The sequence below is a fragment of the Tachypleus tridentatus genome, chromosome 4, assembly GCF_004210375.1.
Source record: "Tachypleus tridentatus isolate NWPU-2018 chromosome 4, ASM421037v1, whole genome shotgun sequence".
Taxonomy (NCBI): Eukaryota; Metazoa; Arthropoda; class Merostomata; order Xiphosura; family Limulidae; genus Tachypleus; species Tachypleus tridentatus.
Window position 1 is genome coordinate 7464247 of NC_134828.1, and position 13863 is coordinate 7478109.

The 13863-nt window shown below is 32.3% G+C and overlaps 1 protein-coding gene across 1 annotated transcript in view; it reads left to right on the forward strand.

Moving 5' to 3' along the window:
- Positions 1 to 3609: 3609 nt before the first annotated feature.
- The window catches only part of LOC143250009 (serine/threonine-protein kinase PLK1-like), a 66889-nt gene continuing 56635 nt past the window's right edge, over positions 3610 to 13863 (forward strand). The window contains exons 1-2 of the mRNA XM_076500644.1: positions 3610 to 3714; positions 11357 to 11567. Coding sequence (XP_076356759.1) covers positions 11382 to 11567 — 186 coding nt within the window. The 5' untranslated portion in view covers positions 3610 to 3714; positions 11357 to 11381. The remainder of the gene's footprint in view (positions 3715 to 11356; positions 11568 to 13863) is intronic.

Consider the following 13863-nt stretch of genomic DNA (forward strand, 5'->3'; position numbering starts at 1 on the left):
GGTTTTCGAACCCGCGACCCTTACATTACGAGTCGAGTGTCTTAACCACCTGGCCATGCCAGGCATAATTAGCAAGTTAAGAACTAATAAATACACGGATAGTCTTTTTAACTACTGCATAAGCGCTTTAATAAGCCGTTGGATAATCCACATAATTATACAAATATCTTCAACCTGTGTTAGCTGCGTCTTTCACATCACAGCAGAAACAACACCCAAAAAACACGTGAATTTATGCATCACTCGTGAAATAAAATTTTGTCTTTCTAATGGATGTAAGTTAGATGAAGATAAATCTTCAAAATTATTCAATGGCTAAATTTGAAATATCGTATGTTAGAGGTAGTGCATAACTGACACCTTATGACTAATTCTGAAATATAGTATGTTAGAGGTAGTGCGTAACTGGTACCTCATGGCTAATTCTGAAATATAGTATGTTAGAGGTAGTGCATAACTGATACGTCATGGCTAAATTTAAAATATAGTATGTTAGAGGTAGTGCATAACTGATACCTCATGGCTAATTCTAAAATATAGTTTGTTAGAGGTAGTGCATAACTGACACCTTATGACTAATTCTAAAATATAGTATGTTAGAGGTAGTGCGTAACTGACACCTTATGACTAATTCTGAAATATAGTATGTTAGAGGTAGTGCATAACTGATACCTCATGGCTAATTCTAAAATATAGTTTGTTAGAGGTGGTGCATAACTGATACGTCATGGCTAAATTTGAAATATAGTATGTTAGAGGTAGTGCATAACTGATACGTCATGGCTAAATTTGAAATACAGTATGTTAGAGGTAGTGCGTAACTGATACCTCATGGCTAATTTTGAAATAGAGTATGTTAGAGGTAGTGCATAACTTATACCTCATGGCTAATTTTGAAATAGAGTATGTTAGAGGTAGTGCATAACTGATACCTCATGGCTAATTCTAAAATATAGTATGTTAGAGGTAGTGCATAACTGATACGTCATGGCTAAATTTGAAATAGAGTATGTTAGAGGTAGTGCATAACTGATACCTCATGGCTAATTCTAAAATATAGTATGTTAGAGGTAGTGCATAACTGATACGTCATGGCTAAATTTGAAATAAAGTATGTTAGAGGTAGTGCATAACTGATACCTTATGGCTAATTCTGAAATATAGTATGTTAGAGGTAGTGCATAACCGATACCTCTGTTGACAAAGAAGATGGAAACCTGGGAAAATTATATTTTTCCTGGCAATATTCACAGAATAGTATTGACAATTTACCTTAGACTGTATTTCAAAATGGGGCCGTAAGTTAACAAAAAGATAGAAAACTTATATTAAGATCGTCATGTGCGATGAGTTTAAGATTTTATTTCAACATTTTCTTAACATATTAACACTTAAAAGTTTATAAAAGTTTAATTTGTTATCTACTTTTTGATACCAAATGTGTTCATTCAAGTAATTAGTAAGGAGATTTATTTTGATTTTTATATAAGTCTACAAAATGTGATGACGTATTCTGTACTCTTAACCACAGTGATAAGGATAAATAATTTATTTTTTCTTTTTGCCCCAAGAAGAGTGAAAATGTTTGAATCTTAGTTATATTTATTACTAATGTTCACTTGCAAAATATTTATAAATAGTGATTCTAGATATATAGAATAATACTAACAGGAATATCGTATAAAAATAAACGTACCAAAAATTAATTAGTAATATTCATAACACAAACAAAACAATAAAAAAGATCCTCCACAATTGTACATGAATAGAACACTTCTGAAGACCACAACGTAGGCCAAATTCCTAGATTTAGCCTTCGAGTGTGTGATTTTCTTATGGTAAAGCCGCATCGGGCTATCTGCCGTGTCCACCGAGGGAAATTAACCTTCGATACGAAGCTGACAAGGGTGAAACATACAGACAAAATATTTAAAAAAATTTGGAAAGGCACAAATTATACAAGACGTCTAACTGATGAAAACCAAGGAACCTCACCAGACAATATAATAAAAATCTACTAAACATATATATAATCTATAAACGAATATGCATGCCCAGCATGGTTAAAGATGGCACCTAAACACGTAAATAAAATACAACAATACAAAACGTAATAATATTGCAGCATAAAAAGTCCCTCGTATTCTAAATGTATATACAAATGCGCAAATATATAAATCATAGCCGATAAACTCTTGCATAATTCTCTAAATTACTTTCAGAAAAACTGACAAAAAAACACAACGAAAACGATGTACTATGTGAACCTAATCGTTGCTACATATGTGCTGATTTTTTTTGTTTTTTTTGGAATTTCGCACAAAGCTAGTCGAGGGCTATCTGTGCTAGCCGTCCCTAATTTGACAGTGTAAGACTAGAGGGAAGGCAGCTCGTCATCACCACCCACCGCCAACTCTTGGGCTACTCTTTTATCAACGAATAGTGGGATTGACCGTCACATTATAACGCCCCACAGCTGAAAGGGCGAGCATGTTTGGCGCGACCGGGATGAGAACCCGCGACCCTCAGATCACGAGTCGCACGCCTTAACACGCTTGGCCATGCCGGGCCTATATGTGCTGAAAGTAGACCTCGGTACCTTTTCCTTTTTAATATATATTTTAGATATCAGACATCTAATAAGGCCACCTATTACTAGACAACAAAACCCTAACAAGTTTTGAACCAATATGACAATATTTAAAAAGGGTTTTATATGAAAAGTGTTTTTGTGTTAGTCAAAAACTGGTGAAATTTGTTATTTCTAGATACCAAAATGTTCAAGGAAAGACGTTACGAATATACGCAACACAGGCCCAGCATGGCCAGGTGGTTAAGGCACTCGACTCGTAATCTGAGGGTTGCGGGGTCGAATCCCCGTCATATCGAACATGCTTGCCCTTTCAGCCGTGGGGGCATTATAATGTTACGATCAATCACACTATTAGTTGGTAAAAGAGTAGCCCAAGAGTTGGCGATGAGTGGTGATGACTAGCTTCATTCTCTTTAGTTTTACACTGCTAAATTAGGGACAGCCAGCAACAGATAGCCCTCGAGTAGCTTTGCGCGAAATTCAAAACAAACAAACAAACAAATTATACGCAACACAATAATGCTAATGAGGATACCTATATGGACACCTGCCTTGAAAAGAGTCGGAGCAAGTGCGATTGACACACACAAAATATACATGTATATTTAGAAATTATGGAAGACGTTGTTGCAACGTCAGTGATGTTGCAATAACTTTTATATATTAACACTCCTACGAAAAGTGGGGCCTAATAGGCCCCAGAGCAACTTGAAAGGTTATTAATATTAGGCTAATAAATTTGTATTTAAATGAAATTGCCACTTTTCGTAGGAGTGTTAAGCAAAGTACATAGACATTGTAAGTACGGTGCAATTCTTGCTATAGTGTGAAGATGTTAATTAACATTTTGAAACGTTTTTATTGATTGTTAAGTGATTTTTATTCATTTACTATTGTCATCCTCTAATGTTTTTTCTTACATTCAAATGTTTCTGGAATTTCTGGAAATTAACTTATACAAAATGTCTCATTGCTTATTTACAATATTTACCAGGTATTCTGTCGTAGAGGTGTGTTAGTGGCGCTAGTGTTGGAGCTTGGATGTTGTGGAAGCAAATAGTGAGTGTTTTGTAATAGGAGCTTTGTACATCATAATTTTCTTAACAGCGTGAGAAATTAAGGTAAATTCAATAATAATAATAAAAAAAGTTTAAGTTCTTGTTAGTTATGAAGATGTAAAAAACTGTTATATAAAACAGAAGTTTTATATTTAATAATACTTCTTAAGAAATTAATCAATTTTAACTGTAAAAATAGGTAAATTTCGATTGTCGATACCAAGCCGTGTCTTTAACAATGTACCAGAATCAGAGAATCAGGTGGTATTGGCAGCGTGAAAGATAATATATTTTTCACAAATTAATTTTTAGGTGATTTATAGTCGTTCGCAATTGATCAAAAACAAAAAAATTGCCACATTATTATTCTTGATTTAACAATGAAAGAAAATAGGAATACGTTGTCATAACCTCCCCATAAATAACAAAGACATTGAATTCATTTTGTTTCTTTGTTGGACATTAAAATTTTAAAATTGCCAGTAATGTGAAAACATTTAAATTATAATGATTTGTAGTAGTGTAACTTATAAAATATCAAGGTTCTTGTCTTCTGTTTGCTTTATATTATTATTACCTTTTATTTATTTATTTTGCTGGCTCATCTTCTGTGCAGATGTGACCAGTTCTTTGTAAAGTCGTTTTGTAGTGTAAAAACACCAACAATGAATTTGAAGATCTAATAACATGCAGTAATGTTAATTACAGAAATGTAATGAGATGTGAAACATTGTGTTTTGAATAACAATAATAATGCAGTTGATTGTGTACACCTATTTAAAGGTAAATATAAAAATGATGGAATAATACTGATAGTTACAAAATAACCAGCAACGTACAATAGATCAGTTTGTATGTGATTTTTACATTTGATTTAGAATACTATAAATGAAATAAATGGATGTGTTTGTTTGTTAAGCAATGTTTTGCAGTAAGATATCTTGGTACTAATTTGTTTGGAAGGCCCATCATAACTTGCATTTCCTACCCTTTTCTATATAAAGTTACTAGAAAAGGGAAAATAAAATGAGTTGATTTTTAGTATTTATTATTTGGGATTATGGACAATGAAACAGCTGGATGTGTTTAGTGTTTTCATTGTTAGAACAGGTTTATATTATTTTGAAGTTATTTTTTTCTGCTTTGAACAAAAGAATATTTAATGTGTGTTAAAGATGGAGGTTTGATAAGCTAAAAAGCTGACTTTTGAGTCTGTAGTAGTTGTTTTAGAATGGAGACAGTTGTATAATATTTATAAAATAAACGTAAAACTGTCACATGTACAGAAAGGTTTCTCAGTATTTACTTCAAAGCAACAAGCAAAAAGGATGTGCTTTTGTAGAGTGTATAAGTTAAGAAGACTGGACAAGTTGTGAATCTCTAACTTGAAGAAGATAAAGAAAACCAACGATGAAGCAAAACATGTTTGGTTGAAAATATTGACTCTGTGAAAACTGTATTGGAGGTTTTCTTAATAAGCTAGAATAGAATTTTATAAGCAGTTAAGTCAGCTGTAATTAAAGGAAAACTTTATAAGCAAGTATGTTAGCTGTAATTAAAGGAAAACTTTATAAGCAAGTATGTTAGATGTAATTAAAGGAAAACTTTATAAGCAAGTATGTTAGCTGTAATTAAAGGAAAACTTTATAAGCAAGTATGTTAGCTGTAGTTAAAGGAAAACTTTATAAGCAGTTAAGTTAGCTGTAATTAAAGGAAAACTTTATAAGCAAGTATGTTAGCTGTAGTTAAATGAAAACTTTATAAGCAGGTGTGTTAGCTGTAATTAAAGGAAAACTTTATAAGCAGATGTGTTAGCTGTAATTAAAGGAAAACTTTATAAGCAAGTATGTTAGCTGTAATTAAAGGAAAACTTTATAAGCAGATGTGTTAGCTGTAATTAAAGGAAAACTTTATAAGCAGGTGTGTTAGCTGTAATTAAAGGAAAACTTTATAAGCAGGTATGTTAGCTGTAATTAAAGGAAAACTTTATAAGCAAGTATGTTAGCTGTAGTTAAAGGAAAACATTATAAGCAAGTATGTTAGCTGTAGTTAAAGGAAAACTTTATAAGCAGGTATGTTAGCTGTAATTCAAGGAAAACTTTATAAGCAAGTATGTTAGCTGTAGTTAAATGAAAACTTTATAAGCAGGTGTGTTAGCTGTAATTAAAGGAAAACTTTATAAGCAGATGTGTTAGCTGTAATTAAAGGAAAACTTTATAAGCAAGTATGTTAGCTGTAGTAAAAGGAAAACTATAAGCAGGTGTGTTAGCTGTAATTAAAGGAAAACTTTATAAGCAGGTATGTTAGTTGTAATTAAAGGAAAACTTTATAAGCAAGTATGTTAGCTGTAGTTAAAGGAAAACTTTATAAGCAAGTATGTTAGCTGAAGTTAAAGGAAAACTTTATAAGCAAGTATGTTAGCTGAAGTTAAAGGAAAACTTTATAAGCAGGTGTGTTAGCTGTAATTAAAGGAAAACTTTATAAGCAGGTATGTTAGCTGTAATTAAAGGAAAACTTTATAAGCAAGTATGTTAGCTGTAGTTAAAGGAAAACTTTATAAGCAAGTATGTTAGCTGTAGTTAAAGGAAAACTTTATAAGCAAGTATGTTAGCTGTAGTTAAAGGAAAACTTTATAAGCAAGTATGTTAGCTGAAGTTAAAGGAAAACTTTATAAGCAGGTGTGTTAGCTGTAATTAAAGGAAAACTTTATAAGCAGGTGTGTTAGCTGTAGTTAAAGGAAAACTTTATAAACAGGTATGTTAGCTGTAGTTAAATGAAAACTTTATAAGCAGGTGTGTTAGCTGTAATTAAAGGAAAACTTTATAAGCAGGTGTGTTAGCTGTAATTAAAGGAAAACTTTATAAGCAGGTGTGTTAGCTGTAGTTAAAGGAAAACTTTATAAACAGGTATGTTAGCTGTAGTTAAATGAAAACTTTATAAGTAGGTAAGTTAGCTGTAATTAAAGGAAAACTTTATAAGCAGGTGTGTTAGCTGTAATTAAAGGAAAACTTTATAAGCAGGTGTGTTAGCTGTAATTAAAGGAAAACTTTATAAGCAAGTATGTTAGCTGTAATTAAAGGAAAACTTTATATGCAGGTGTGTTAGCTGTAATTAAAGGAAAACTTTATAAGCAGGTGTGTTAGCTGTAATTAAAGGAAAACTTTATAAGCAGGTGTGTTAGCTGTAATTAAAGGAAAACTTTATAAGCAGTTAAGTTAGCTGTAATTAAAGGAAAACTTTATAAGCAAGTATGTTAGCTGTAGTTAAATGAAAACTTTATAAGCAGGTGTGTTAGCTGTAATTAAAGGAAAACTTTATAAGCAGATGTGTTAGCTGTAATTAAAGGAAAACTTTATAAGCAAGTATGTTAGCTGTAGTTAAAGGAAAACTATAAGCAGGTGTGTTAGCTGTAATTAAAGGAAAACTTTATAAGCAGGTATGTTAGCTGTAATTAAAGGAAAACTTTATAAGCAAGTATGTTAGCTGTAGTTAAAGGAAAACATTATAAGCAAGTATGTTAGCTGTAGTTAAAGGAAAAACTTTATAAGCAGGTATGTTAGCTGTAATTCAAGGAAAACTTTATAAGCAAGTATGTTAGCTGTAGTTAAATGAAAACTTTATAAGCAGGTGTGTTAGCTGTAATTAAAGGAAAACTTTATAAGCAGATGTGTTAGCTGTAATTAAAGGAAAACTTTATAAGCAAGTATGTTAGCTGTAGTTAAAGGAAAACTATAAGCAGGTGTGTTAGCTGTAATTAAAGGAAAACTTTATAAGCAGGTATGTTAGTTGTAATTAAAGGAAAACTTTATAAGCAAGTATGTTAGCTGTAGTTAAAGGAAAACTTTATAAGCAAGTATGTTAGCTGAAGTTAAAGGAAAACTTTATAAGCAAGTATGTTAGCTGAAGTTAAAGGAAAACTTTATAAGCAGGTGTGTTAGCTGTAATTAAAGGAAAACTTTATAAGCAGGTATGTTAGCTGTAATTAAAGGAAAACTTTATAAGCAAGTATGTTAGCTGTAGTTAAAGGAAAACTTTATAAGCAAGTATGTTAGCTGTAGTTAAAGGAAAACTTTATAAGCAAGTATGTTAGCTGAAGTTAAAGGAAAACTTTATAAGCAGGTGTGTTAGCTGTAATTAAAGGAAAACTTTATAAGCAGGTGTGTTAGCTGTAATTAAAGGAAAACTTTATAAGCAGGTGTGTTAGCTGTAATTAAAGGAAAACTTTATAAGCAGGTGTGTTAGCTGTAATTAAAGGAAAACTTTATGAGCAAGTGTGTTAGCTGTAATTAAAGGAAAACTTTATAAGCAGGTGTGTTAGCTGTAATTAAAGGAAAACTTTATAAGCAGGTGTGTTAGCTGTAATTAAAGGAAAACTTTATAAGCAGGTGTGTTAGCTGTAATTAAAGGAAAATTTATAAACAGCATTGTTAGCTGTAATTAAAGGAGAACTTTATAAGCAGGTGTGTTAGCTGTAGTTAAAGGAAAACTTTATAAGCAGGTGTGTTAGCTGTAATTAAAGGAAAACTTTATAAGCAGGTGTGTTAGCTGTAATTAAAGGAAAACTTTATAAGCAGGTATGTTAGCTGTAATTAAAGGAAAACTTTATAAGCAGGTGTGTTAGCTGTAATTAAAGGAAAACTTTATGAGCAAGTGTGTTAGCTGTAATTAAAGGAAAACTTTATAAGCAGGTATGTTAGCTGTAATTAAATGAAAACTTTATAAGCAGGTGTGTTAGCTGTAATTAAAGGAAAACTTTATAAGCAGGTATGTTAGCTGTAATTAAAGGAAAACTTTATAAGCAGGTATGTTAGCTGTAATTAAAGGAAACTTTTCAGCAGGTGTGGTAGCTGTAATTAAATGAAAACACTATAAGCAGGTATGTTAGCTGTAGTTAAAGGAATACTTTATAAGCTGGTATGTTAGCTGTAATTAAAGGAAAACTTTATAAACAGGTGTGTTAGCTGTAGTTAAAGGAAAACTTTATAAACAGGAATGTTAGCTGTAATTAAAGGAGAACTTTATAAGCAGGTGTGTTAGCTGTAGTTAAAGGAAAACTTTATAAGCAGGTGTGTTAGCTGTAATTAAAGGAAAACTTTATGAGCAAGTGTGTTAGCTGTAATTAAAGGAAAACTTTATAAGCAGGTGTGTTAGCTGTAATTAAAGGAAAACTTTATAAGCAGGTGTGTTAGCTGTAATTAAAGGAAAACTTTATAAGCAGGTGTGTTAGCTGTAATTAAAGGAAAACTTTATAAGCAGGTGTGTTAGCTGTAATTAAAGGAAAACTTTATAAGCAGGTGTGTTAGCTGTAATTAAAGGAAAACTTTATAAGCAGGTATGTTAGCTGTAATTAAAGGAAAACTTTATAAGCAGGTATGTTAGCTGTAATTAAAGGAAAACTTTTCAGCAGGTGTGGTAGCTGTAATTAAAGGAAAACACTATAAACAGGTATGTTAGCTATAGTTAAAGGAAATCTTTATAAAAAGGTGTGTTAGCTGTAGTTAAAGGAAAACTTTATAAGCAGGTATGTTAGCTGTAGTTAAAGGAAAACTTTATAAGCTGGTATGTTAGCTGTAATTAAAGGAATACTTTATAAGCAGGTATGTTAGCTGTAATTAAAGGAAAACCTTATAAACAGGTATGTTAGCTGTTGTTAAAGGAAAACTTTATAAACAGGTGTGTTAGCTGTAGTTAAAGGAAAACTATAAACAGGTGTGTTAGCTGTAGTTAAAGGAAAACTTTATAAACAGGTGTGTTAGCTGTAGTTAAAGGAAAACTTTATAAACAGGTATGTTAGCTGTAGTTAAAGGAAAACTTTATAAACAGGTGTGTTAGCTGTAGTTAAAGGAAAACTTTATAAACAGGTGTGTTAGCTGTAGTTAAAAGCAGATTTTTAATATTTCTTCCTTCATCATATTGTATAGTTCTTCCCTATGTTTTTAAACTGTGTCTGATTGGTGTCATTGTAGCATGACTTCAGGGACTAGTCGAATTGTCAATATAATGAACTTTAGAGACAAAGTCGAATCGTCAATATACATGATTTCAGGGACAAAGTCGAATCGTCAATATACAATTTATTTTTCCTATTTTATTACTTACTGTTTTTTACCTCTCTGCCATTTTGCCAAATTTTGCAAATCTCAAAATTATTTCCTTACATTTTGGAAACTTAAGAGGAATATTTACTTTTGTGAAGGGGTACTCAAATGTTTAGCTTTGTTATCTCCTATTCTTCCAAAGATGTCAGAAACATTAGATCTCCATCTAATAATTTAATATAAAACAATAACCCATGTGAATCTTGGTTTCATTGTAACTTGTTCTGAGAAAACAATCTCAAACATAAATAGTATTGTATAGTTATACTTGATGACGAGAAACCCATTTGAAATAAAAATGTATCTCAGAATGGCTGGTATGGTTATTAACACTTTTATTGATGAGGAGAGAACAATGTTTTGATGCTTCTAGATGATCTTAACCTGAAGATGGTTCATGTATTGTGGTGAAGTAAGAAATGAAGTTGGCAAAAGGGTTAAAAAGTTAAAGTTCAGTATCATATAATAATGGACTAAGTAAGAAAGTGTTGACATAGTTTTACCAAGAAACAAGGTCATTTGATAACTGAGGAACAACTGTAGTAGAGAAGCTATTGTATAAATATGATAGAGGTTGTTATAACACAAAGCTATACGAAGGGCTAGTTAGAATAGAGGTTGTTATAACACAAAGCTATACGAAGGGCTCGTTAGAATAGAGGTTGTTATAACACAAAGCTATACGAAGGGCTCGTTAGAATAGAGGTTGTTATAACACAAAGCTATACGAAGGGCTCATTAGAACTCTCTCTGCCATAGAGAATCAAAACCTGATTTCTAGCATTATTAGTATGTAAATTTATTGTTGACCAGTTCAGGAAATCATGTGGTGTAAAAGCTATGTCAGCTGCAAGTTAAGATTTGTGATAAGTATGGCATGATAGAAATTAAGGTTGAGAACAAATACAGTATGAATGTATATTGGCTGCAAATTAACATTTGGGATAAGTTTATTGAGAGTTATGGCTTCAATACATTCAAGTTTGGGACAGATATGGTGGAAAAGCTATGTCGGAAAAAGTTAAGATTTGTGATAAATAGATACATTTATAATATTTAGTCTGTATTATGTGTTTAAAGTAGATTTTTTATTAAAACTTTGTACCTGTGTGAAAGTTTCAGTAATTGTGAGATTTATTACTAATTTTTCAGTTCTTCTATTTTCATTATTTATATTATTGAAGAAGTAGCTTATGGTTGTCTCACTTTTCTGTCTATCTTAAAATCTAAAATTAACTGTTTAACCAACAGCTCTAGGCATGAAACACAAACATAAATAATTAGTGGTTCCTTAGTACATGTTTTTGGTCCTTGAATGATTAAGCGATTCTAACTATTCTTTCCCTAGTCTCCACACTTCCAATTTCGTAACCACTACTACACGATATTCTAACTGTTTGTAAGAAGTAGATACATGAATTGCTTAATGTACTTCAGTGCCATTCACATTTTGGCTAAATATATATTGGTTCCCTTTAGTTTTGAAAAGGTATTTTATAACTGAGATATTTTGTTTTTCTGACAAGTTTTATTTATTACAGATGACTAAATCAAAACTGAAATAAATTCTGTAGTTGGTAGTTAATTATTTTCAATTTATCCAACAGGGGCATGATCAGGTCATAGCACAGAATGAATGTCAAAATAAACCATGTTCAAGATGAGAAGACAGACTTTGTTTGTCAAAATCAAAAAATAAATCAAGGTATGGAGAAAAGCTTAAAGGTGAATTTGAACAATAACAATATAGAACTTCCAGAATACATTGTGGACCCTAGAACAAATACCACATACTTGAAAGGAAAGTTCCTTGGAAAGGTGAAGTTGTTCAGTTTTTTTTTGTTTCCAACAGTCTTTAATCTTAATCCTAAATTAATTAGAAGCAAAAAAAAGTTGTACAGAATTTTAAACATAAAATAAATCTGTTATGGTACATTACCATTTCTCACATCAGTAGCTGTTCTTGTTCAGTGCTGTCCTCTATATGCAAAACAAATTTTACACATGCCACAAGCCTTTTATCCCCTCTCTATTGGAATTGCTTGATTCCAATGCATGCCATGCATCTTTTCCTGGTTAGAGTGTAATATATTCTCAGGACACGTGACTCCATCTGGTCAATTGTATTGAAATATTTCTTCTCGTTTGACAGTGCTCGAGTTCTCATGTTTTTTTCTTTTTGTACTTCTCGTGTGAATTGCTTTTATGATTTTAATAGTTTAATTTCCAAAGTGAAATTTCTTCATTATTTTTTCTTGTACATTAAAGAAATCATTTACTTTCCACTTAACTTTACAATCTTTATTTTATTTCTCACTCTTTTACATTAAACACTTTTGTTTGATACCTACATTTCTACAATTAATTCTGAGGTTTACGTTTCCACTTCAGGTATCACACATGTACCTCTACCTGTATTTGTCTTGAGTTCATTTGCTGCCTTTTTCTTTTAGGAATTTGGTATGGCTTTTTTTCTCTCGAAGTATGATTTTGATCATTTATCTGAGACTTTGGAATTACATGTAGCTCTTGCATCAACACTACCCTTTCCTTGTTGATTGCATGTTTGTTGCATTTGGAGTCATGACAAGCTCTATTCTTGTTTCCCATCATGATTCTTATTTACTTTTCCCTGTTCCTCTTTCCAGGAGTTTCTCAGTTTATTATTTTATTTAGTGTAGATAGGCATGTCACCAACAAAACAGGAGACTAACCAGTGACTTTTGGTCTGGTGAGAGGTTGACCTTGTGATTTTGTTATCCTTTGACAACCTTTCACTAAAGATCCATGGGTTTTTTGGGTTTTATGAGAGGAAACTGTTCTACTATTTCTTTCTCCATCTTTTTCATCTTGGGTTTCCTTTTCCTTCCCCATGACTCAGGATCCTGCTTCTTGCCAGAGTCTGTCTGAGACACTGTCTCAACAGAACATTGTGCCTCTTCATCATCTCTCTCCAGGTTCTTTGTTGTTCACACTAAAAACCAGAGACTGGTGGCCTGTAACAGTCTTGTTCCCACCATAATCTATTTTGTAGTCTGCCCTATTTTACCTTGGAGTTGTTTTTCACCCTTAAGTGTGGTTTTTCTCTAGGTTTATAGATGAACATTTCAAATTTTCATTTACATATCTCAGTATCTAGTCACACTTCACCATCTCTGGTCAGAGCATTCATTTGTTACTTCCAGTTTGCAAAGTTCTGTTGCTCTTAGGGATGTGATGTTTATGGTAGCCTTAACCCTTTAGGTCAGGTTCATATGTGGACTCTTTCTTGAGCTTTTCATAACCATTGAAATTTTGCAGGGATCTTTTGTTGGCTTTTATTACCCTTCTTTCTCCCTTTGTAGTTTGTTAGCATTGGGAGTTAGATACAACTCGTATGTTAGTGGGTATGATATTTCCTCATCTAGTTTTCTACATTTCACAGATGTATCCCTTTGGGAATAGGGTGTGAGTGAGCCAATAAACTGAAAGATTCAGGATTTTTGGGCTGTGGTTGAGAAGTCTTACCCTATAAGTGTCTTGGAGCCTCATGCTGTAGGTTGTGTTTTGGTTTATTTTCTTCTGGCGAGAAATTATCTGGTAATGTTCCATTCCAACTTTTATTCAGTGGTTGCTAATTTCCATCACCAGGGCATAACCTATTTTCCATCCCTCTGTATTCATACATTGGATCTTTTTAGGCCTACACACTTGATATTCTTTTCATTGCATATGTTGTGGATGCTTTTACTTTTGTTGTGAATCAGATTCCTGTCCACATATTATAGATCCAATAGAGAGGTCTCTCAGTCCTTTTGTTTCCCAGTGGCTTTAGTTTCAGTGTGCCATTCCTTACATTGAGGGTTTTACTTACATCCCTTAACCATGAATTGCCTTGCTTTAAGTCTCTGGTTTCTTGTCTTCTTGCTCTGGCTATTGATGGAAATTGGACCTAATGTTTGTCTATCCTCCCGTTCTTCTCCTTTATGTGATTTTCTTCATCCTTGACACTTCTTATAGTTTTTTCCTGGTTGTTTCAGCTATGGCTTCTGTGACTTCTGTGGCTTCTCCAACTTCCTCCTCCATTACCTGTTTCACTGGCTCCACACCTTCTTCATCACTTGTGTTTCATCCA